Consider the following 26,766-nt stretch of genomic DNA (forward strand, 5'->3'; position numbering starts at 1 on the left):
GGGGGGGGGGGGGAGACAGAGAAGGGATAAAACATTAAATTTCACAAAGCAATGTGAGTGTGTGTGTTTTTTCCACCTTTTATTGCTTTTAGTCAAAGTAGCCGTCGAATACATCCAGCTCGGGGTCGGTGTCGTAGGTGACCGACGCGGGATCCGAGAGCACTCCGAGGTCGACGAGAGCCTGGTCGAAGTCGTCCGGGAGGAAGACGATGCCCACGTTAAGGAGGATGTACTCCATCAGGAAGGCATAGTACAGGATCAGCACGTTCACAAAAAACAATCCCACGTAAAACATATAGGGCAGCTCATCCAACAGCGACTCAACCGAATCGAGGTCAGCATAAATGGTCATAGGCTTCTCTCAAGGTGGCAGCGGGTGGCACATCAAAACGGCGGCGGATTCGTCTGGCTGCCGCGCCGACATTTGTATTTCTCGGGCGTTCGCTTCTGCCTCAGGGCGGAGACTGCTTTCTTTTCCCTCACCCTTTTTTTTGTTCTCTTTTGGTTTTGTTGACACAGCGTTATCGCGCTTCCCGCACCTTGATTTAAGCGGAGCCAGGCGCTGGGCCCTGCATCGCCTCGATTCACCGCGCCCCTCCCCCCACCCAACTACCTCCTCTTCCCGCCTCTTTCACGGCTTCGACATGGGATGCTCCTCCTTCCCAAACCACGGGGAGAAAAAAAATTGCGACCGTCCCGCCGCGCACCGCCCCCTCCCGCCGCGCACCGCCCCCTCCCGCGCCCGGCTTGTCGTGAGTGGTCAGGAGCCTTGCCCATCACATGACGGCACAGCCCTGATCCCGCCCTTTTACGCAGACACCGCCCCTCCAACCGGGCCCCTTGCTTGAATGGCTGGACGCGCTGTCCATCACGTGACGGCGCGCCCTTAACCCGCCCACTCGTGCATGCGGCTGCGCCTACCAACCGCCCACCTTGCTGTGTGGCTCATCCCGACGTCGATCATATGCCGGCAAGCCCTTACCCCGCACACTCCGGCGGGCAGACACCACCCCCAACGGCGCCCATCGCGTGACGGCACTGCCGTCGTCCCGCCCACAGGCTCCCACACTGAAGGCACCTCTTTCCTCCGCGTGAGGAGAGCCTGGCTCCTTGCTAAATGAGTAATCGCGTTGTCAATCAACGACGGCAGAGCCTTCGCTCCGCCCTTTCCCCATCCCCGGACATCAGAAGGTGCGTCAGAAGTTGCTGGAAAAGCTCAGCAGGTCTGGCAGCATCTGTGAAGAAAAACTGAGGAAGGGTCACTGGACCCGCAAAGATTTTCCTCACAGATGCTAGAAGAGCTGCTGAGCTTTTCCAACAACTTCTATTTTTGTTCCTGATTTACACCACCCAGTTCTTTCGGTTTTTATCTCATTCACGCCGGTACCGGCAGTGATCTCCTGTGACTGGTTAGGCGCGCCGCCAATCAATGGACGTTTCCCCACCCACAAGCGTGCTCTGAACCGGCCTACACCACATGCGCTTCCCATATTGAATGGCTTGTGTCGACGTCCATCAATGACGACACAGTCATGTACAACGTCCCTGCCAATCCTCGGATCGACCGCCCACATAGCTACCGCCTACTCCGCGCCTTCTTATATCTCTTTCTATGATTGGGTAGGCCTGCTGTCAATCAACAGCTATTGTCCTGCCCATGCACGTACGTACACACTTGCCACACAAACCTTTGTTGAATGGCTAGTCTCGTTGTCAATCTGCCCGACGCAAAACCTTTATCCCGCCTATCGGCACCGCCCATCCCGCGGTTTCGACATGTTGAATGGCTAGTTCATCCGTCACTCAAACGACGACACCGCCGTCTCCCCACCCCACCCCTCAGGGTACAGCTTGTCTGGTGCTGGGATGGTTTACAGGCCAATCGCAGCATTTTCGCCTGAGTTAGACGTCATCGCCTACCGCAGCTCCACAGGACCTCAAACAAAAAATGTATTTCAAAATAACATCAATCGCCACCTCACGTTAATTGATAAGGTCCTTCCCATGATCGTCAGGTGATGGCTAAACCGTGACTGCGTGAGGTGGAGGAATAAGAAAAGTGAAAAATCCGTCCGTTCGCAAGGATCTCTGGGAGTTGTAGTCATTGCTCTACAGCGACTCCATTAAGTTGCCCTTTTCCGACCTGGAAAACGTACTCCAACCCCCAGCATCCCCCACACACCGGAGCGTTACTGCGTCTACTCTCCGCTTCCGCCAGTATGTTGGTGATAGGTTTGAATGTCACTGGCATATTACTGATGTCCCGCAAATAGTATGCAGGAAAGAAGTGTCTAGAAGTGATGTTTGGCCGTTCGAGAAGCTGGGTTGGCGGGAGCTCCGGGAAGTCCCCTCGAAACATTCATTCGTTGGAGCATCTGAAGTGAGTGTTTGTGTGAAAACTGTCACCAGAGAAATCCCCAGCAGGAGCTGTGTTACTGACAGGATAGAGTAATATATCTGTAATGGACGAGGCCTTCGGGTCCAGGCCTTTTACCACAAGGACATAGTAAATGTTTACTTTACTCTTGCAATGGCCTTCCTACTTGTACCCTTCCCTTTTTACCTCCAAATTAAGTTCAAAACACTCATCGTTTATGAGGCACCTAGACGTGCACTAGGGCGACATGCTTTTATTTAATTGATATACTGCACAAAAGTTTTTGGAGACGTAGTTATGGAAATGGGAGGTGGTGGTGGCGTGACAGTGGATTGAAAAGGGCTGAATTTTGTTTTAATACAATGCTTTAAGTCCCAGTCATCATCAGTAAGTTGTTTTCGCAATTGATTTAAGAGTAAACAGCATCTTGAACTCTTATGATATCTTCATGGGTTATATGTGATGGAAACATTTCTGATGTTAAACACCTGCCATAATAGGAAGTAAGCTATGAACCAGCAAATCTTTAGGGAAATTCACTACTTTCATTGCAGTATCACACACTATCTTTTGTGAAAGCAGATATTCAAGTTTTTATTTTGAGCTCACTTTAAATTTGAATAACATTTATGATGAATGATTAGATCCAGTTTCACTTATACAGTGAAAGTGACACTTCTGTTGGCATGTGCTGAGTTCTTAAAAGATCTATTTTCAGTTGTGTTAACTGCTAAGACATACATTTAATTAGCAAAATCATGCAGTGAAAAGTATTAAACTAAAGGTGGTTTTACATTCTCCTGTTTTAAAATTTCAATGCATTACTTGAATTTCCCTGTCTTTAGTTTTAAATGGTTTCAAATTATTGTGTGTTAGGCCTAAGTTAAATGATGAGTTCTCTGAATGCAAATAATTGTTTGCTGTCCAAGAATAGGTTAGCCATTTGCAATCATTGCAGTGAATGAAACATAATCTAAGTAAGTGTGGTTTGCCCACTGCTGCAGTACTACAGATTTATTGATACAATCTATCATAGGAATGTAAAACATATTGCGTGCTTCACTGCTGAAAGATACAGGAGCTATGGTGTTTCTCTTTTATCTGCTACTGTAGAAAACCTTGTTTGGACATGAGTAACTTTTGCAGCTAACAATGGCTTTCCTTCCTGCCTCTGCAAGTTTAAGTATAAAATTTATCCTTGCCATTTTCCATTTCTTTATTTATATGTTGTCTGTTTGTAACATCATTTATAAATGTGGGTGCCAAGTTCTACATGTGTGCTGATGACATCTACCTCAGCCTCTCCACCACTCTAATTACCACTCTAATTTCACTGTGGTGTCAGACTGCTTGTCTGCTGAAATTGTCTGTGGTTTAATTTCGAAATAAGCCGTTTTCTCTGGTCACTACCAAAACCTGTGCCCTTGTTAACAATTTTATTGCTTTCCCTGGACAGTCAATTGGAAACTAAATTTGTTTTTCATGTTTTTATCATGTTAATTCATGCTACTGTCATTGACTTCTTTCCTTGAAAGTCAAGAGTGACCAGACAGTGTTTTTTCCCTGAAAACCTACAATAGTTAATGGTTTCCAATAGATTAGTGCTTTTAGTTTTTTTATTATTGAGTTCCAATCTCAGCATTTACCACAGTAGGATTCGAACCCATGTCCCCAGATGATAAGTCTGTCTCCCTCTAGGTTTTGTTTTGCCTCTACCACCCTTTCAGATCTTCACATTTTGACTCTCCTCTGTCAATTATTCTAAATCTCTCCAGCCAGGCACAAAACCAGGAAGTAAAGGAAAATAAGTCCTCCTTATCCATTCTCTCTAGGCCCTTGCATTTTATACACTTCAATTAAGCCTCTCTTAAGCCTGCCCTGTTCCTAACCTATCCAATTTTTCCTCTTGGATAAAATTCTCTATTCCTGACATTTTTTTTTAAAATGTGTTTTTTTTTCATGGAATGTGGGCATTGCTGACAAGACTAGCATTTGTTGCCCATCCCCACTTGTTCCCTTTGAACTGAGTAATTTTTCTAGGCAATTCAAAGGGCAGGTATGAGTCAAACATATTGCAACGAATCTGAAGTTATATGTCAGCTAGACCTGATAGATTTCCTTCACCACAGAACATTAGTGAACCTGATGCGTTCTCAGGAAGACTTGATAGTTTCATGGTCTCTGTTATTGCGATTGTTCTTCAAATCTCGACCTTCTGGCAGGTGGGATTTTAACCATTGTTCCAATAGGTTCTGAAATGCTTGTCCAGTGACATTACCGCCATCCCACCAGTGCCGTGGAAATTTCAGATTAACCCTTTGTCATGTGGTCACTTCCTGTAATGTGATGACCAGAAACCTGTGCAGACATCTAGCTGAGATCTAAGCAAAATTTCTGATTCCATCCCAGTCCGTGCTCATTTAGGCCAAACTTGATGGTGCACAACTTCAGAGGCTTACTCGATACTTTATTGTATCGTGTTTATCATAATCTCACTTATACCAATAAAAGGACCTTTGCATTTCTTACATCCATAATTCTTAATTATTTCACAAAGCAAACTATTATTCTGTAGTAACTGATAGGAAAGTTTATTCAGAATTTAACTAGTTCAGCAGTTTTGTAGTCATTTTTAAAGTAGTGTAGGTGCCCATGTTTTAGGTGTATAGAGAAGTTTCCACTGCAGTGCTTTCATCACAGTCCTGAAAGGGAATTGTTTCTTGGACAGAGTAAGTTCGTGCTACCTTTCAGAAGATCTGTTAAACCAAGGCCCTATCTGCTTACTTGGATAGATGTAATCTTGGTGGATGTATTCTGAACAAAAGGAGAGTTACCCCCAGTAACCTGGCTATTGTTTATCCCTCGCTCCACGTAATGGTAACAGATTATCTGGTCCCTACCAGGTTGCTGCTTGCTATCTGCAAGCTGCTGGCTGCATTCCTACATTACAGCAATGGTTGTCCTTCAAAAAAGTTCTTAATTGCCCGTAGAGTGCTTTCAGGTCCAGTAATATAAATACATGGACTTCAATACAATACAATACAATATAAGCAGTGTCTACTCTGGAGAGGGGGATGTGTGTGCTCATTTGGGTAGGTGGCAAGTGTGTGATTCAGAGTAATGGCAGTGGTGTGGTTTTGATTCCCATTCTGACTGAGGTAGAGCTGGAACCTGCTTCCTTCCTTGTTTCAGAGTGGAAGGCAATTGCTAAGCACTGCTGACCAAAAAAATGTCATGAAAACAGTTCAGAATGAAGTGTCAGCGATGAGCCAATGGCTTGCCTTTTGGGCAGGTCACTCGTGAATGGATGTACTCAGTGCTGTTCTACAAAAGTGGACAACGCCTTTCCCTTGAAAGGAAACATCCTTGTTAAAAGCTGGCTATTGAACACTAAAAATTCCCCTTAAATTACAGGTTTGTAATTGGTAGATGTGGAGGGAGTAGTCTTGTAAATGGGATCAAGAAGAATGGCTATCGCTTTTTTTGAGATGTTAATGCGAATTCAGAAGCAATTTTTGTACATGTTAATTTTTTTTTTTGCAGTTACACCAGCAGCAATTTTAAACAAGTTGGTTAGTAGCTCATTGTTCTCAGAACAGAGAATAATTTATCAATTCTTTCCTTTAGTAAATTCTGTTCTGCTCCAAATGCAAGGCTAAATTCAGTAATGTTTTACTATTGGCTATCCCATTTCAACAAAAAGTTAGTGAAATTTAGTTTTGAATGCTGATCAAGCAGCATTTTTCTAGCAAAACTAATACAGTCTGAATAGAGTTGACTGTTTAAGGAGGAATTCAATTCTGCTCTACATAAGTAGAGTTGATAATGCAGAAGTTTTCAGTGTGGAAATATTTTGCAGTCAGTGGGTCGAATGATGCGCGTATAATTAAGCGCTTGCACAATTATAGTTTGCACTTCTGAGTATTTGAAGGAGTGGAACTTATTCTGTAACAGCACCTTTATCAATGAGAGTAGAATTGCATTCTGACCTGCAGCAGCTGTGTGTTTTGCATGAGTTGCAGTTTGGGTACCATGCTGCCTTTTTAATTTGATGCCAAACATTATTTCCGTTTCTTGAATGTTCTTTGGCCTCAACAATACCACAATACATTTCCAAAGTAACGTCTTGTGCATAACATTATCAGCTTTGAGTCTGTGATATGATTGCAGATCAGAGTGTTAAAATGTAATAATTTTCCTTCATTAAGTTGTATTCATTCTGTGATCTGAACTGGAAATTCCCTGTTGCTGCCAGTAAGTAGATGAGTAAGCAGACATGTTGTAGCTAGGCATCTATATGTATCATGTTAATTGTCCTTTCTTCCCAGAGTTAGGAAACTAATGTGCTGTTTTAACACTTCCTGCAGAAGTGATGCTAACTAAGAAGTTCAAGCTATTCATTTCTGCTTAAGAAAATATATGTATTATACTGTTAACTACTTGGTTTCCATCTCGTGGTGCTGGTGGATATTTGTTGGCTACAATGTGACAACTTGATTGGAGTACTCAATATGACTGCGTGTTGCCCAGTAATTGGGATTTATCATTTCTTATCTTTCAAAACAGGTTGAGATATGTGCTGAAATGCTGATGAACAGCCCTGTACCTGTTTTTTAAAAAAAAAAAATTTTATAACAGTCATGAAGTTTTGCAAATATGCAGGATTGAGCAGGCTTTAAACACTGCAATTAACTTGGTAAATACTATAACAAATAGCCCCTGGGTTTACAGTAGTAAACTGCAAAACTGTTGGCATTCTGTTGTCAACCTGTTATTTATCCTATGTTCCTTGAAAGGATTGGCTGTTCAAGTTCTCCCAGAGTTCAGTCTCTTAGCAAATTACCACTTTTGCACTTACTTTCAGGCATTTTTTTAAATAGTGAAACTATTACAACTTGCTAATAAGCTATAACTGAGTCTTTGAACAATATATTAGCTTCATAATTACAAGTACACCACCTTACTTGTGTTGAAAAACTATCGGATTTCTTTATTTTAATAAAATATTTGAGCTTAACCTAATCATAAACGCATTTAGCTATCTTAAACATTTAAGAGCACTGAGTCCCTTCATTTGTAATTTAATTTCCTCGTTTGTGGTCTCTGAGAATGCTCCATGACAATTGACAACTTATCTTGTCTGCTACTGCACATCGAGGTATCCCTCTTACTTAGTGCCGGATTTTAAACTCCCATCAGGAGAAGGGCGTTGGCTCTTTATGGAATTTCTCTGAGGTTACTGGAAAATGCTATAGCTTTAATGCTTTCTGTATCTGAATCATATAATTGCCTGCATGGCTTCTAATTTTGATTTGGCTAGAAAAATAGATTAATGTAAAACCCAGATTAGGTTGAAGGTGAGGTTGAAGAGAAACTGAGTGACCTTCAGACTTCAGTGTTCAGCAGATCAGTGTTGAAGCAGCAGTGAGATACACTTGCTAATAACTACTTCTGGATTTTCATGTTGCTCCTGCATGTGAGCAGTCTCCAGAAAGTTAATGTCAGGTTTTGTGGAATTGTGAGGGTGAATTCTGACATTTCTGCCTTGGTTTACCCCTGCAAAGTTTGGTCCTATTTTGCAATGTATACTGTAGTCTATACTAGTTTAATTGTAGCTTGAAAATATGGCTAAATCCAATGTATTTCAATTTAAACTATTATAATTAAGGTCTTTCACAGCAATCAGTTATAAAATTGAGAACCTGAGTCATGTGGATATGAGCAGGTGTTTTGCAGTTTTGTAGTTGATCGTATTCTAATTCATATTCTAAATGTTAATATTTCCTTAGGTACATGTACCATGTCTTAACAAAGAACACAACTGTGACAGATAGTAATCGTAACCTGCTGGTGGAGACCATTCGTTCTATTACAGAAATCCTCATTTGGGGAGATCAAAATGACAGCTCTGTTTTTGAGTAAGTTATCATTCATGTTCATGTTTATTTTTGAGTAAGAAGATCATGAAACAAAATCTGTATTAATCCATTTTATCCTCTGAGAAATGTACTCTGTGATTTCAGTGCAATTATTCACAACTAAGCTATTGCTTAAATAGAGGGGACAGCACGGTGGCTCAGTGGTTAGCACTGCTGCCTCACAGCATTAGGGGCCTGAGTTCGATTTCCCCCTTGGGCAACTGTGTGGAGTTTGCACATTCTCCCCATGTCTGCGTGGGTTTCCTCCCACAGTCCAACGATGTGCAGGCTAGGTGGATTGGCCATGCTAAATTGTCCATAGTGTTCAGGGATGTGTAGATTAGGTGGGTTTGGGGAATGGGTCTGGGTGGGATTCTCTGAAGGTTGGTGTGGACTTGTTGGGCTGAAGGCCCTGTTTCCACACTGTAGAGATTCTATGGAAAAAGACTTGAAAATCTGCTTGTGCAAGTCTTACTGATGAGCAGGCAGCATGTTCACAAGGTTTAGACTCTCCTTAGATTCTTAACATTTTTTAATCACTGAGTTTGGATTAATGTTTTGCAGACCTGTTCCACCTGTGAATCTACATTGATGCTTTAATTCTAGGTGTCACCCGAGAGCAAGAGGTTCTTGGTGGTGGCAATTTCAAACACCTTGAGTAAGCAGGCCCAATATTTTTCAGGCTCTGGTGGCTGCGTTTGGGCCTCGGAGTTTTTAGTTATGCTACACCCACTGGCACAAACAGATTGTCACGCACTTTAAAATGGGCCTCTGAGTTAATCTAAGACAGACAACTGAGTTCTCTGCTGCGGAAACACCGTTGCCAAATCAGACCTTGGGACCCCAATTTCTTACTCTATGATCCGATCTACTGATTGGAACTCCTGACTTAGAGACTGCAAGTTTTCAAAATCACAGCTTTCTCATTCTTTTTGATTCCTTTAATGGAAAGACTAGAACTCCTGTGCATGAGGCTGAGGGTAAAGGTGTAATAAGGAAGGCTATGAGAAAACATGAGGGAAGGATGGCAGGCTGTGCTAAAACAAGTAGAAAGTATTCTTCAAACATAGTAATAATAAAAGAATAGTAAAGGATAGAGTGGGGCTCATAAGGAACAAGCAGGGTAAGCCACTCACTGAAGCAAAGAATATGGCAGAGGTACAAAATGACTGTTTTGCTTCTGTATTTACCAAATTAGAAGATGGTGACACTGACCTAGTTGAAATGTAGATGTTGAGCAACTGAGCAGGATAGTGATAGCACCACATTTTTATCTTAAAACATTGGCGGCTCTCCAGGTAGAGAAGCCCACAGGTCTGGATAGGAAGCATCCTAGATTGCTGAGGGGTAAGGGAGCAAATTATAGATCCATTGACAGAAACTTTCCAGGCCCCTCTGAACACCGGGTTAGTCCCAGGGAACTTGGGGGATTGCAAATATGGTACTGCTGTTTAAGAAAGGGGCAAAGGATGACCCGTGAAACTACAGACCTGTCAGCTTGACCTCAATACTGGGAAAACTGATGCAGGCCATAATGCGGGATAAGGTAAATATACACTTGGAGAAAAATAGGTTGATACTAAACAGCCAGTGCTGGCTGGACATGTCTGACAAATTTAGTTGAGCTCTTTGACAAGATGATGCAGGATAGATGTATATGTGGACTTTCGGAAAGCATTTGATTCAGTGCTGCACGGTGGGTTGGTTAGCAAATTAGAAATGTTTGGGATTGATGGATCCTTGGCAGCATGGATTAGAAGTTGGCTAAAAGGTAGGAAAAAGAATAGATATAGATGGAATAACATAGTGTGGAGCTGGAGGAACACAGCAGGCCAGGCAGCGTTAGAGGAGCAAGTGGTGTTCCCAGGGATAAGTTTTGAGACTTTTGCTTTTTCTGATTTATGTAAACAATTTGGAGATGAATGTTGAGGGCAAAATCTCTAAATTTGCAAATGATACTAAACTAGGGGTGCAGGTACATAATTCCCAGACATAATGGTTTAAAAAGGCATTTGGCACACTTGCCTTTATTACTCAGTCCTTTGAGTATAGGATTTGGGATGTTATGTTGAGGTTGAACAGGACAATGGTGATGCCTCTTCTGGAATACTGTGACCAGTTCTGGTCGCCGATTTATGGGAAGGATATTGTCAAACTGGAGAGGGTTCAGAAGAGATTTACCAGAATGTTGCCGGATATGGAAGATGTGAGTTATAAGGAAAGGCTGGGACTTTTTTCACTGGAGTGTAGGAGGTTGAGGGGCTACCTGATAGAAGTTTATAAACTTCTGAAAATAACTAATAGAGTTGATGGTAGTTGTCTTTTCCCTGAGATAGGGAATTTCGAGACTAGGGGGCACATTGTTAAGGTGAGAGGAGAGATTTAAAAAAAAAAAATTGAGGCAACTATTTTGCACAGGGTGGTTTGCATGTGGAATGAACTTCCTGATGAAGTGGTGGATGTGGGTACAATTACAATGTTTGAAACATTCGGATGGATATACGAATGGGAAAGGTTTGGAGGAATATGGGCCAGGACCGGGCAGGTGGGAGTAGTTTTGTTTGGGATTATGTTCATCATGGACTGGTTGGACTGAAGGGTCCTGTTTCTGTGCTGTATGTCTTTATGACTCTATGATCTGAGTGACTTCAGAGGGACATTGGCAAGTTGGCCAAATGGACAGACACCTGGCAGATGAATTTCAATGCAGAGGAATTGAAAGAAAGGTGCTGCATTGTGGTAAGGCAAATCAGGCCAGGACTTAAACACTTAATGGTAAGGTCCTGAGGAGCATTGCTGAACAAAGAGACCTTGGAGTGCAGGTTCATCTTTCCTTGAAAGAGTAGTCATAGGTAGACAGGATAGTGAAGGCGGCATTTGGTATGCTTACCTTTCTTGGTCAGTGCATCGAGTATGGGAGTTGGGAAGTCATGTTGCAGCTGTACAGGACATTGGTTAGGCCACTTTTGGAATACTGCATTCAATTGTGATTTCCCTGCTATGGCAAAAATGTTGTGAAACTTGAAAGGATTCAGAAAAGGCTTACAAGGACGTTGCCAGCACTGGAAGGTTTAAGCTTTCAGGAGAGGCTGAATAGTCTGGGGCTATTTTCCCTGGTGCATCGGAGGCTGAGGGATGACCTTCTAGAAGTTTATAAAATCTTGAGAGGCATGGATATGTTGAATAGTCAATGTCTTTTCCCCAGGGTAAGAGAGTTGAAAACTAGAAGGCATAAATTTAAGGTGAGAGGGAAAAGGTTTAAAAAGGACCTAAGGGACAACTTTTTCACACAGAGGGCGATGCATGTATGGAATGAACTGCCAAAGGAAGTGGTGGAGGCTGGTACAATTACAGCATTTAAAAGGCATCTGGATGGGGATATGAATAGGAAGGGTTTAGAGGGTTTCAGTCCAAATACTGGAAAATGGGACTAGATTAATTTGGGATATCTGGTCATCATGGACAAGTTAGACTGAAGGGACGGTTTCCGTGCTGTTCTTCTCTGACTCTTTAACTCTATTGCATTTTGATAGAAGAAACAGTGACAATACAGGGTTAATGGTGCAGATTTGAGGGGAGTACAAGAGCAGAGCAACCTTAGCATTCATGTGCATGATTCCCTGAAGGTGGTCAGGCAAGTTGAAATAGTTGGTAAGACTTATAGGATCCTTGGATTTATAAATAGAGGCATAGAGTATAACAGCTAGGAGGTACTGCTGCACTTCGACAGATCATCAGTCAGACCATAGTTGGAGTATTGTGTTCAGTTCTGGGTGCGTTTTAAGCACGGATGTTAAAGCTCTGGAGCGAGTTTAAAAGAAGGTTTACTAGAATGATACCAAGAATTAGGGATTTTAGATACAAGAAAAGATTGGTGAAATTGGAGCAGAGAAGACTAAGAGGTGAGTTTATTGAAATTATGAACGATTTTGACAGGGTAAAGAAGGATCTTCTCTTTCCACTAGTTGGTATGTCAGTAACTAGGGGTCTCAATTTCAAGATTGTCAGCAAGAGAGCTAGGAGTGAGATGAGGGGAAACTTCCTTACTCAGTTGTTAGGATTTAGAATGTGTTACCTGGGGGAGTGGTGGAGGTGGATTCCATACAAGATTTGAACAGAGAGCTGGGTAACAATTTGAAAGTAATTAATTTAAAGGATTACAGAGATAGGGCTGGAAAATGGGACTAGCTGGGCATCTCTTTTGTGAGCCGGTACAGACATGATGGGTTGAATGGCTCCTTCTGTACTGTAAAATTCTGTGATTTTATGAAATTTCTGGGCAGAAACTGGTGGCCCTTGATGTGGTTACAATACTGTGCTGCTAACCTGTTGCACCTCGTGAATCATACCCATAGAATATTGTATTTTTGATTGATCCTATTGGTTCTATGAAGATGAGAGTCTCTTAGGTTTTGACATCAGATTATCAAGCGCTTGCTAATAATTTGACCTAGTTTTATTGAACACCCTGGTAAAGTTTTGAATGGATACATAGTTCCCTCTGCCCTGAGAAGAAAAATACGTTGAGTTCAGCGTGCTACCACCATGTGTTCTATCAGTCAATTACTATATTCATACCTGACTAGTTTTGCTTTATCCAGAACCATAAAGCCAGCTTCAGTCAGAAGTGCTGTGTGGATGATACATTTTGACCACTTCTTGAAGTCACACCATCCTATAAGTTAGCCGTGGGCAATTCATGTCACTCTACGTGATGTCAAGAAACGTCTGAGCACACTGGATGCAAACAACCGCTGTGGTCATTCACAGCATCCTGCCTGTAGTGCTGAACATTTACACACCAAAACTTGCTGTGCCACTTGCCTAGCTGTTGTACTATACCTGGAACACTAGCATCTAGCTATTTTCTAAGTAATCTTTCAGAGATGTTATGACGCCCCTTCAGAGCAGGTGGGACATGAATTCAGGCCTCCTGGCCCAGAGATAGGGACATTACCATTAATCTACAAGAGCTCCAAAACTAGCATGCTCCCAACAAAGTGGAAAATTGCCCAGCTGTGTCCTGGACACACAAAAGCAGGACCAATCCAATTTTCCCAATTCCCAGCCTGTAAATCAATTCTCGATCATCAGCAAAGCAATGACAGGTGTAATTTACTCATCTGTTATCTGATGCTCTATTTGGGTTCAGTTGGAATTACTTATCTCCAGATGTCTTTCCAGCCTTGCTCTAAACCTCGATAAAAGAGCTGACTTCCAGGCAGGAGACGTGTGATTAACTGATTGCTTTTCATTTCAATGTAGCATTTGATCGAGTGTTGCATCAAGAAGTCTTATTAAATCTGGTCACTGAGAATAGATGGAAAACTCTTCATAGACCTGAGCAGGTGGATTGGCCATGCTAAATTGCCCATACTGTACAGGGATGGGCGGGTTAGGTGGATTAGCCAGGCTTACAGGGATGGGGTGTCGGGGGGGAGGGTCTGGGGTCTCGATGGGATGCTCTCTTCGGACTTGATCGGCTGAATGGCCTGCTTCCACACGTTGGAGGGATTCTATGATCTTTGTACAAAGAAAGGTGACCTGGTTGTTTGAGTTCAGTCATCTTAGCACTAGGATGTTGCTGCAGGATTTCTTCAGAGCATTGTCCTAGGTCCAGCTGTCATCAGTTGCTCCCAACCAAATGTTTAGGAGGAAGGTGCTCATTGGTGGTTGTGATGTTCAATTGCATTCATAACTCCTTTTATTCACTGAAGTGGTCATGCCCACAACAAGAAAGCTGGGCAACATTCAGTCTTGGGCTGATGAGTAACATTTGTAAACACTATTTACGATATTCAAAATAAAATGAAAACAACCCACTCTGTTCCCTTGACTTTCAATAGCATTACCCTCATCTAATACCTTGCCATTGTTGTTCTGGGAGCCACAAAGGACTGAAACTGAATTGGACTAATTATGACTGCATGAGCAAGCCACAGGTTAAATAATCTGTTGCGAGTACCTTGCCTGTAGACTCCCCACAACCTTTATAGAACCTACAAGGCCGAAGTCAGGAGTGTAATGGAATACATTCTGCTGTTCCAATAACTTCAAGGAAACTCAATACCATGACAAAGCAGCTCACTTGACTGGCACCCAATCAACCATTATGAATCATTTATTCTTCTACCATCAGTAATTCTGCTTGTACCATGATGACAGATGAGGAAGCTCCATTATTAGTTCGGCTTGACATTGAAGATAAGGTATTGGATATGTTGCCAATCTTTAAAATTGGCCAGGCCTCCCAACTGGGTGCGACACATTCAAAGATAGTGAAGAAAGTTAGAGTGGGAATGACAGCAATCAACCTTTTCAATTTTCCCCAGATTCAGGGGAGGCGCTAGAGTGCCGGAGAATTTCAACTGTAACAGTCTTGTTCAAAAAACTAAGGGTAAGTCTAGCAATTGCAGACCAGTCAATTTAGCTTCAGTGATGGACAACTTTCCTGGAAAAAAAATGTGGGATAGAATTAGATATTCATGGATTTCTGAAAGGCATTTGATACAGTGCCCCACAACAGACTTGAGAAAATTTGTAGTTTATGGCATAAATGGGACCCCAGATGGGGAGAACTTTTGTAAATAAACGGTAATACTTGGAAATGAATGTATTGGTTGTATTGACCTCCATTTTGAAGATGAGTCAGATGTATTATTTGCCAGTCTTGCAGGTTTTTCTTTCTGGGCAATAGAAACATGGAATGCAAAATTAGTTGAGGGGTTGAAAACAAAGTGTAATGGTTAATTGATATTTTTGTTCTGGAGGAAGGTTTGTATTGGAGCTCCACATCCCTCAGTTCTGGGACCCTTGCTTTTCCTAATTATGTATTAATCTCCTGGATCTTGATGTGCAGGAAATAATTTGTAGATATGCTGATGATGCAATGTATAATTCCCCAAGTTTTGTGAGGAGGGTAGTGTATACTACAAAGGAAATTGAAAAGTAAGTGAAGTGGGCAGATCGGTGAAAGATTAAATTCAATATGAAGAAGTGTAAAGTGAGACATTTTAGTGGAAAGAACATAATATAAAGGATGTATTCCTAAAGAGTGTGCAGGAATGGAGACCTTGGTGTATCTGTGCATAAATCGGTGCAATGGGTTAATAAAATGTTTTCTTGGCTGTATTAACAGGAATGGAGTACAGGAGCAGAGGAAGGTATGCTCAACTTAGATAAAACAGCAGCTGGTCTTCAGCTAGAGTATTGTGTATCATTCAGGATGTCCCTCCTTAGCAAGATTATAAACACATTGCAGAAAGTTCAGTAAAGGTTTATGGAAATGGTTCCAAGGATGAGACACTTCAGTTATGAGGAAAGATTGGACAAGTTGGAATTGTTCTTGAAAAGAAGAATGCTAAGAGGTGATTTTGGTAGAAAATATCAAAATCGTGTGGGGACTAAACACAGTAAATAGGGAGAAACTGTTCCCTCACTTAAAAGGGTCACAAATAAGAGGATTCCGATTGAAGGTAATTTGCGAAAGAAGCAAATGTCATTTTTTTTTAAAAAAAAAAGCTTTTCAGAGTGAGTAGTTAGTCTTGATTCCACTCCTGAGATGTGTGGTGGAGGTACAATTGAGGCATTTAAGAAGGGATTAGATGATTATTAAAACAGAACAATATTCTGGATTACGGGGAAAGACAGGACGATGGCACTAAATTCACTCTGATCCACTGCTGACATGGTAGGTCAAACAGCCTCTCTCTGCACTATAACAATTCTGTGTAATTCTGTGCACACTGATAGCACTGGGTACAATCTACAGGTTGTACTGCAACAACTAGCTGAGGCTCCTTCAACAACACTTTTCAAAGCTGCAGCCTCTACCACCTAGAAGGACAAAGACAGCACACTCCTGGCAACATGACCACCTGCAAGTTCCCTTCCAAGCAACTTGCTCAGATTTAGCAATTTCCTTCTTCATTGCTAGATTAAAATCCTGGAAGTTCCTTCATAACAGTAAATCTAGAAGGTGGTTCATCACTTTGCAAAGGCAACTGGGATTGAATAATAACTGTTGGTCTAGTGTGATATCTGCATTTATGAATGAATGGGAGAAGCGGTGTGGGATGAAGTTGCTCGTTAGAGAAATATTGTTCCAGTTTGTATACGAAACTATCTGTTCACGAACAACCACCCTTTTCTATGCAAGTGCTTTAGATGATGTGTGCATTGGGGTAATCAGAGGCACGCACAGACGCTGCAGCTTTGACAAGTATAACATGCCATTTCTACTGCAGTGGAGATTCCAGTTTTTTTCACTTGTCAGCTGGGTGCTAAAATGCCTAGCAGTACACCATTGACAGGTTAACATTGTTCTGCAGTGACTCCTAATTTTTAATCATCACCAGAATATTAGCTTGCATTTATATAGTGCCCTTTAATTGACCAGATTTGAAAAATAATTTAAGACATTAGATGCCTTGACTGAACCATTGTGGGTGAATAGGGCCTTCTATAGCAGAGTGTGGTTGAGGTGTACATTGTGAAGGGTGGGAGACTGATTATGGGGTGCATTGGAATAGTTATACATGAAGGTGACAAGTGCATTGGTGATATTTTCAGCAGTAGATGTGTCAGGGTAGGGGTAGAATCAGACTGTGTAACAGAAGTCAAAGTGGCCATTCTTAATAATGGAGAAAGTATGGATTGGGAGCTCAGCTCAAGGATGATTGAAAAAGAGGTAACTTGTGAGCATTCTAGTTCAGTTAGAAATGGTGCTGGGAAGGTAGGTGAACTTGGTAACATGGGGAAAAAAAAGTCTGTGCTGAAGGAAAGGACTTCAGTCTTCTCAGTTTTTAATATCTCACCTATGAATGTCTGACAATCCATCTATCATGGCTGAACAAGTTGGTGGAGAAGTGAATCGAAGTGTCTTCATTATGCACATAGGAAGTGATCTATGTAACTTTGAATTATGTTGTCAAAGGGCTACATCTTGATTAATAAGAGGGAATCAATGATGGATTATTGAGGATGTCCTATGATAAAATAATGGTGCAGTGCGGGAAGGGAATCAGATGCTGGTGATATTCTGAACATGATCTGATAACTAAGAATTGAACCAGGCTATGCAGAGCCACTAAGAAGGACGTTATAATATGGATATTGGAGGAGGATTGTGTGATCAATTGGGTGAGAAGCTGTGGAGGAGATGGTACATTGTGGTCACAGTCACAGTTGGATGTAATTTGTGATTTTGGTTAGGACTGTTATTATGGTGTTAGGGATGGAAACCTGATTAGAAAGATTCAAACATGGCTTTTGGGAAAATGGGGATGGATTTGGGAAGTGGTATTATGTTCAAAAATTTGGAAAGGATAAGTTTGTAAGGAAAGCAGGTGGCCTTTTGCGAAGTGGGGGTGACAACTCCATTTTGAAAGAATGGAAGATGGGACAGAAGAAGAGACATGGGTTCAGGTCCAGGTCATGGAATGTTTGGCGTTGTGGGAGTAATGAGAAAAGAGTAAAGATGGATGGTTGCAATCTTATTGCAAGGTGTTTATGGACTTGTCAATATTGGAGATGAAGTGGCAATTGGGATGGCAGGATGGGATTTAGGTGGTGGTATAAAGAATTTCTCTGGGTTGGACTGGGAGTGAAATTGGACTTGGACTGATAACTTGCCCCTGTATAAAATAGCTAATTACATTGTACTTGAATGCTAATAAAAACAAATTTTGTTTCAGCTTTTTCTTGGAGAAAAACATGTTTGTTTTCTTCTTAAATATCTTGCGCCAGAGATCCGGACGCTATGTTTGTGTACAGCTGCTTCAGACCATCAATATCCTATTTGAAAATATTAGCCATGAGACCTCTTTGTGTAAGTATATATTCTTTAGTAATTTAAAGATATTGCATTTGAAGTTGTTCTCTCTTCATCTCTGGAGTTGATAGCACCTCAAATGGATGCCCTAGATGTAGACTAAACCATTTCGTAGACTATTTTACTCAATGCATAAAAAGCTTAGTAAAGAAGGACAACTACTTTTGTTCCATTCATGAAACTTGTCACTTTCTTATTGTTTGACCACTAAGCTTAGTCCTGAAGGGCTACTCTGTTGCCGGGGACTGCTTATACAAGGTGGCTGTTGTTTTTTTTTATATAAATCACTGCTTGGATTCCCTTCATTTTGTCAATGATGGGTCAGACAATACGATCACACTGGCGGATCTCAGTATTGTTGGTCAGTGCCGGGCTCTTCCCTCTTCTGCTTCTGTTTCTTTCTGTGCTCTGCTACTTCTGTTTCTTTTTGGCTGGTAAATGGACGATATTGTGGTAGGGAAAGAAGCCACCTATGGCTACAGGTTGCAAATGGAATTGTGGAAAAGGGGGAGAAAAAGCCCTCTGCTGTATTCCCATCTCCCATCCCCCTCCTGCCCCCTCCATTTGCAAATAATGAGCTGTGAGGAGGATGCTGAGTTGTTGCAGTGTGATTTGGCCAGGCTGAGTAGGTGGGCAAATGCATGACAGATGCAGTATAATGTGCATAAATGTAAAGTTATCCACTTCGGTAGTGAAAATAGGAAGGCAGATTATTACTTGGATGGCTCTAAATTGAGAGAGGGGAATGTTCAATGTTGTCATGCACCAGCCGCTGAAAGTAAGCACGCAGGTGCAGCAGGCATTAAAGAAAACCAACTGTATGGAGGCCTTCATAGTGAGACAATTTAAAGGAGTAAAGGAACAAGGATGTCTTGCTGCAACCATAGAGTTCATTGGTGATGCCACATCTGGAATATTGTGAAGAAAAATCGGAGTTAACGTTTTGGATCTGCCAGACCTGCTGAGTTTTTCCAGCAACTTCTGTTTTAGTTTCTGATTCACAGCAGTTCTTTCGGTCTTTATCTGGAATATTGTGTTCGGTTTTTTTTTTGTATTTTCGAGGATGGGTGTTCTAGCCAAAGATGGAGTGTAGCAAAGGTTTACCAAATTGTTTCCTGGCATGGCAAGAATGAGGAGGGATTGAGTCAGTTGGGATTGTGTTTGCTGGAGTTTAGACAAATGAGAAGGGGTGGGGGAATCTCATAGAAACCTATAAAGTTCTAATTGGACTGGTCAAGTTAGATGAAGGAAGGATGTTCCTGATGGTGGCGGAGTCCAGAGCTAGAGGAGCATAGTATGAGGATAAAGGATCAACCTCTTAGGACTGAGATGAGGAGAAAGTTCTTCACTCAGAGCAGTGAGCCTGTGGTGTTTGGTGCCACAAAGTCGTTCAGGTCAAAACATTGTGTTTTCAAGGAGGTGGCGGTTATAACTCATGTGGCTAAGGGAATCGGGGGTATGCAGAGGTTGGGATTAGGGTATTGCGCTCGATGATCAGCCATGATCATATTGAGCAGGCTTGAGTGGTTGAATTGTCTATAACTGCTCCTGTCTTTTATGTTACTACATAAGTACTTTACGCCTTTGTCTTGCTACTGCACATTTCCCTCACAACCCCTTGGCCCTATCACTGCCTCAGTCTGTTCTCCTCTGAGTGACTCAGTTGCTCCCATATCTTTTACTTCCATCGCTTAGCTCATCTGGGCCCACTCTCTTACCCAAAACCTGCAAAGAGTGTCAAAAAACTGAGGGCCCTTGTTCTCAACTGAGAAATTTCTTCTTCCCCGCCTCCTTGGGTTTTCCATCAAATGAGTGGTTTGTTTTTAAGAATGTGCCTTTCACATTATAAATAATCAAACTAGAACCAAGAAATAATCTGCCTTTGTCTGTTCCACCTTATCTCTTCTTTTTTTTCTGTTGTGTAGTTTGTCTATCTCAGACATGGATTAGTACTGACCTCTCAATGACCATAGATTATATCAGTTGGCTTTAAAACGGAAGGTTTTTTGAAATAAAGTTAAATGAAGAAAGCATTCATTTCCTGTCTTAATAAATAAAAACAGAAAATGCTGGAAAAGCACATCAAGTCAGGTTGGCTTTTCATCAGAACACATTTTCTTTACCTTTCTCTTCAGTCTCGCCTTCCTGTTCTTTCTAATCTGTCTGTGCCTCTGCCTCCATGTCTCCTTGGCATTTTTGAACTTTAATATTTCTTAATTATAGAATAGAATAAATTGCACTTTTGAAATCTGTGCTCCATACCACCCTGTGGAAGAGTTGGTTGGAGTCTGGTGATTTTCATCAGGAAGGGAAAGTCTGGATAAAATTTCTGTTATTTAAATGTCGACATGATGATATTGTTGGAGAACAGAGATCCTTGGCAGTAAATCAAGTATTTAGATTTTTTTTTAAATGGAAGAACATTTTGAAACATACATGTTCCTGCAATAGTGTCTGTCCTTATTTTAAAATGCTTTCTGGAAAAAAATGTTTGTGTTGATCAAACTTGGATTTCCTTAAAAGAACTGTAGGAAGGTGGTGTGCTGAGTACAAACTCACTTTGAGAAAGTTGTGTAGTTTGACAGGAGAATCTCCTGAGATGTGTTATATCCGAGCAGCAATGTGTTTTCTGCTTTACGTTGATGACCTTTCAACCTTGCCCCTTTCCATGGTGACTTAATTACCAAAATCTTTGTTATTTTTAAATATAATGTGTTAACAGAAAAAAACTCAAAAGATGTGATGGATATATCATATTTTAATGCAGTTGCTTATTTACATTTAAATCTTCATGTTTTCTTTCTAAGTTGAGCCAGAATGTTTTGTGCTGTGCTGCCATGAGAGACAGACATAAAAACATGTGACTAAGGTGCAGGTGTTGGCCATTCAGTCTCTCTGCTGTGTAAAACATGGCTGATCTGATTGTAATACCACCTCTCATCTACTCCTGGTAATCTCTCATCCTCTTGCTTACCAGGAATCTAGTCAACTCTCATTTAAAAATACTCAAACTCTGCACCTACCCCTTTTTGAAGTGAGTTCCAAAGACTCTAGCAATGAGTTTGCCTCATTTCTGTTTTGCACAAGTAACCCCTTTTATCTTTTAAATGGTGACCCCTAATTCTAGATTGTTCTATGAGATGAAACCTCCTCTCCACTTTCCTTTTGTGAGGCCCATCAAATCTTGTATGCTTCCACCTTGTCCCCTCTTACAAATTTAAGCAGATACTAGCTTGGGTTTCCTCATAGGACAGCACGCTCATTCCACTAAGTTGACCATGAAACCTTTTGTACTTCCATTACACTATACCCCATTTTAAATAAGGAGACAAATACTACACACTATTCTCATGATGTGGTCTTAATAGTGTCTTGTATAACTTGAGCCTAACGTCCCTACTTTTGCGTTCAGTTCCTCTTGCGATTAAAAGAATCATCGCTAGCTCTCCTAATTACTGGCTGTATCCATGTACTAGCCTTATGATTTGTGCACTAGGGCACCTAGATCTGTCTTGCATGTCTGAACTCTCACCGCTTGGGTAATGTGCCTTTTTGTTCTTTCTGTCAAAAAGGACACTGTTACATTTTCACAATTGATTATACTGCATATCACAGATCTTTGCTCACTCACTTAACCTATCTATTCCTTTTTGTATCCTCTGAATATTCTCTTTTCTACCTATTTTGGTGCATCAGCAAATCTAACAACAGTACCTTTGGTACCTTTATCAAAGAAATATGTATAAATTCCAAGAAGTTGAAGCCCCAGTATAATCCCTGTGGCACACCAATAGTAAATCTTGCCAATTAGAAACAAACCCACTTATGCCTAATGTTTGCAGTTAACCACCCAATCAGCAATCCCTGCCAGTATGTTACACTTTTCATCATGGGCCATTATTTTCAACAATAACTTTTTGATGTGCTCATTTAGTGAATGACTTCTGGAAATCTAAATACAGTACATCCTCTAGTTTCCCTTTATCCAGAGGATTCTAGAGAACTCTAATACATTGGTTAAATGATTCCCCTTTCTCAAAACTGTTGATCTGCCTGGTTACCTTGGACTTAATTAATTGTTCTAACAGCTTAACGTCTGTCATGGGAAGATAACTGGCCTGCACTTTCCTGCTTGTTGTCTCCCTCTATTTCTTTTTGACTAAAGTTATTATATTGGAACTTAGTGAATGTAACAGAACCTTCCCCAAATTTATGGAATCTGGGAAAATGAATTCCAGTGTGTGAACTTTCTTATTAGCAATTTCATTTTAAAGCTGTAGGATGAAGACCATCGGGATGTGGTTAATCTGTAACTCCAACAACTGGCTCATTACCACTTCTTTTGGTGATTTGTAATTGTTTCAAATTCTTCCTTCCTCCTTTTCTTAATTTACTGCTATTTCTGGGTGTTACTTGTATCCTCTATAATGAAAACCAGGGCAAAATTCTTGATCTGCCATCTCATTTTCTATTATTAATTCTCCAGACTCACTTTCTATGAGACCAAATCTCCTTGTCTAATAATTTAAAGAAACTCGTATCATCTGCTGATAGATTTATGCCATTATCTAATTTTGCTTCAATTAAAATTTTAGTCATTCTTTGTTCCTAACACTGTGGCCAATCTTATGAATTGCCACCTGTCTTTGTGCAATTCTGTACCCATTTCCTTAAAGTTTTTAGTTAACCATGAATGATCAGTCCTGTTCTTGGATTTCTTTCCCCCCCCCCTCATTGGAGTGCATATGTTTTGCATATTCTGAAATAGTGCCTTAAATACCTGCCACTGCTTCACTACTAATCTATACCTTCACCTAATTTGCCAGTTTATTTTAGCAAGCTCTGCTTTCGTGCACTCATAGTTGCTCTTTGACCCACTGTTCCCTCATTCTTCTTCCACTCCTACTCCCCAGTGGAATATAAAATTCAATCATTTGTCCTGCTTCCAGGATTTCTATTGGCTGATAAGTCGAGTATTACAAATATTTCACAATGTTATCATTCTTCTACAGATTATCTGTTGTCTAATAACCATGTCAACTCTATCATCGTGCACAAGTTTGACTTCTCTGACGAAGAAATTATGGCATATTACATATCATTCCTGAAGACACTTTCCCTTAAACTTAACAATCACACGGTGCATTTTTTCTACAATGAGGTAAGAGCTAACATTGAATTTTCATTTAAAAACTGATTTCAGCTGTTATAAACACAAATAAAAATTGTTTAAAGTTATTTTCAATGTCGCTTTTACTGTTTTGGCTTATGATGTATATAATGCATGCTAAAAGTATTGCTTATTTCCTAGGGTTGTCCTTATTTAGCTTTTGGTCCCCTTCATCTGTGAAAGAATAAAGTTTAATTATATGTTATTTTCCAAACCTTCCTGATAACTAAAATGATAAGGTTTTTTGATACACAGGACTGACATTTAAACTTTTGTTTAGTTAAAACTATTCTGAAATGTAAGTATGCTCCTTGTATTGCTCAGATTAATAAAGATAGTGTCCTGTTTTGAAGTCTAAAGATAACTGTGAATGGTGTAACTTTATAAATTAGTTGTTAATCATTATGGAATTCTCAAGTAAGGTTCTTGCCATTTTTGTCAGCATTTGAATGGTAATTCTGATTTAAGAACCCAGAACATTACAGCACAGTACAGGCTCTTCGACCCACGATCTGACCTATTATCCTACTAAGATCAAACTACCCTGCATACCCTACATTATACTATCATCCATGTGCCTATCCAAGAGTCGCTAGCATGTCTCTAATGTATCTGACTCCACTACTACTGCCGGCAGTGCATTCCACACTCCCACCACTCACTGTGTAAAGAACCTACCTCTGACATCTCCCCTATACGTTCCTCCAATCACCTTAAAATTATGCCCCCTCATAATAGTCATTTCCATCTTGGGAAAAAGTCTCTGGCTATCCACTCTATCTATGCATGTCATCATCTTGTACACTTCCATCAAGTCACCTCTCATCCTTCTTCGTTCCAATGAGAAAAGCCCTAGCTCCCTCAACCTTTCCTCATAAGACCTGCCCTCCAGTCCAGGTAGCATCTTGGTAAATCTCCTCTGCCCACTCTCTAAAGCTTCCACATCCTTCCTATAATGAGGCAACCAGAAATGAACACAATATTCCAAGTGTGGTCTAACCAGGGTTCTGTAGAGCTGCAGCATAACCTCGCGGCTCTTAAGCTCCATTCCCCTGCCAATGAAAGCCAACACACCATACACCTTCTTTACAACCCTATCATCTTGGGTAGCAACTTTGAGGGATCTATGGACGTGGACCCCAAGATCCCTCTGTTCCTCCACACTGCCAGGAATCCTGCCATTAACCCTGTATTCAGCATTCAAATTCGACCTTCCAAAATGAATCACTTCAAACTTTTCCGGGTTGAATTCCATCTGCCACTTCTTTGCCCAGCTCTGCATCCTGTCAATGTCCCGTTGCAACCTACAACAGCCCTCCACGCTATCCACAACTCCACCAACCTTCGTGTCATCGGCAAACTTACTAACCCACCCTTCTACTTTCTCATCCAAGTCATTTATAAAGATCACAAAGAGCAGAGGTCCCAGAACTGATCCCTGCGGAACACCACTGGTCACCGAGCTCCAGGCTGAATACTTTCCATCTACTACCACCCTCTGTCTTCTATTGGACAGCCAGTTCTGAATCCAGACAGCCGAATTTCCCTGATTCCCATGCCTCCTTACTTTCTGAATGAACCTACCATGGGGAACCTTACCAAGGTTCTCTGCTATCTTTCAAACAAATCTTCCTTTCTAGATGCAGAATTTGCTCGGAGGGGTCTGGCATTACTTCTCTTTATCCAGTCAGGAAGACTGTGGTTTGAGACAACCCATGCTATAACTCAATGTTGGTCCTCTTTCCTTACTTGCGTGAAAGTGACCTGCTTGGCTACTCCCTAATGGTCTGGCTAGAATTAGGAAATCATGCAGTAGGCCTGTGTGTAAAACGTGGTGATGTTACTGTGTTGCCTTGTGTGGCACAGTATGTCTACTCGACAGTCCCAAACCCAGTTGCTGTTTCCTTTGTTTCAAGTAGCCATTCTTTTTTGAAAACTGATATTTGAGTCAATTTTCAGGAATTAAAAATAGAAATATAAATCAGTCATTAATTTAAAAAAAAATCTTCTGCTCTTAGTAAAAGGAATGGTTAAAGGATGGTGTAGCTAAATAGTGTAAAAGGTTGAATTGTTTTCAACATAAAATCCCTACAGGGGTGTGTGGAAGCAGGCCATTCGGCCCATTAAGTATGAAACAAATTGTCCAAGCAGAAATCACCTGAAACTGTTTTTAAAAATAAAATATATTATCAATTTCACATGTGGCAATACCATTGTCGGATACATTTAGAGATGTGTAAGCGACTCTTGGATAGGCACATGGATGATAGTATAATGTAGGGTATGCAGGGTAGTTTGATCTTAGTAGATAATAGGTCAGCACAACATCATGGGCCGAAGGGCCTGTACTGTTCTATGTTCTATTGTTGTAAATCTCCAAATATATATGCTGCTAATCAGAGCTAAATGATTGATATGTAGGTTTTTGTTGTAAAATGAATTTCGTCTTTGTGTACAGTATACTGGTTGTTCTGTATCTTAGCTCCTTAAAAATACCCACACAACCAAATACATTTTCAAATCTCAAGCGCTGTTTTATTAGTGCAGAAAATTTGAGGGAGTTGGGATGAATACTTGAAATGTTGTTCTGTTTCCTCTCTGCCCCCTTCCTTTTGGAAAATATTTAACTTTTGTTTGGTACCCAATTTCTTTTGCTTTCCCCTTCCTTGATGATTCACCTTCTAGCGTCATAGAGCCATACAGCACAGAAACAGACCCTTCAGTCCAACCAGTCCATGCCGAACATAATCCCAAACTAAACTAGTCCCACAAGCCTGCTCCTGGCCCATATCTCTCCAAACCTTTCCTATTCATGTACTTGTCCAAACGTCTTTTAAAAATTGTAATTGAGCCCATATTTACCACTTCCTTAGGAAGTTCATTCCACATGCGAACTATCCTGTGTAAAAAAAATGCCCCTCGTTTTGTTTTAAATCTCCCTTTCTCACCTTAAAAAAAAAAAGTGCCCCCTAGTCTTGAAATCCCCCATGCTAGGGGAAAGCACCTACCATTAACCCTATCTACACCCTTCATTATTTTATAAACTTTTATAAGGTCGCCTCTCAACCTCCTATGCTCCACGGTAAAAAGTCTCATCCTATCCAGCCTTTCTTTATAACTCAAATCTACCATACATGGCAACATCCTGAGATCTCCAGCTTGACAATACATCCTTCCTGTAACTGGGCGACCAGAACTGGACACAGTATACCAGAAGAGGCCTCACCAATATCCTGTACAATCTCAACATGACTTCCCAACTCCGATCTTGAGAGAGAATGAAAATTGGTTTCTGTGTGTTCCCTGGCATGGCAGTTGATACACCAATGTGCTGCCTTATTTCACTTTTATTATGATGAGGTGGGCACTGTTTACCAACTCATGCATAAAACTTTCAAAAGCCAGAAGCTTGGGTTTAATCCCATTATAACTGAGACGTATTAGATTAAATGGACTCAGTCCCACATGC

The 26,766-nt window shown here is 41.1% G+C and overlaps 2 protein-coding genes across 4 annotated transcripts in view; one reads left to right on the plus strand and one right to left on the minus strand.

Annotated features, from left to right (window-relative positions):
- Positions 1–633, minus strand: part of dexi (Dexi homolog (mouse)) — a 5,622-nt gene extending 4,989 nt beyond the window's left edge. For 2 of the 3 annotated variants that reach the window (XM_048609380.1, XM_048609379.1), the window contains exon 1: positions 77–633. In XM_048609380.1, the coding sequence (XP_048465337.1) occupies positions 89–352 (264 nt within the window). In that variant the 5' untranslated portion in view covers positions 353–633 and the 3' untranslated portion in view covers positions 77–88. The other variant, XR_007264355.1, reaches the window with a different exon arrangement.
- A 1,205-nt stretch (positions 634–1,838) lies between these two features.
- The window catches only part of clec16a (C-type lectin domain containing 16A), a 121,727-nt gene continuing 96,799 nt past the window's right edge, over positions 1,839–26,766 (plus strand). The window contains exons 1-4 of the mRNA XM_048609674.1: positions 1,839–2,380; positions 8,167–8,295; positions 17,991–18,124; positions 23,140–23,288. Of these exons, the coding sequence (XP_048465631.1) occupies positions 2,301–2,380; positions 8,167–8,295; positions 17,991–18,124; positions 23,140–23,288 (492 nt within the window). The 5' untranslated portion in view covers positions 1,839–2,300. The remainder of the gene's footprint in view (positions 2,381–8,166; positions 8,296–17,990; positions 18,125–23,139; positions 23,289–26,766) is intronic.

The sequence above is a fragment of the Rhincodon typus genome, chromosome 21 (assembly GCF_021869965.1).
Source record: "Rhincodon typus isolate 14 chromosome 21, sRhiTyp1.1, whole genome shotgun sequence".
NCBI lineage: Eukaryota > Metazoa > Chordata > Chondrichthyes > Orectolobiformes > Rhincodontidae > Rhincodon > Rhincodon typus.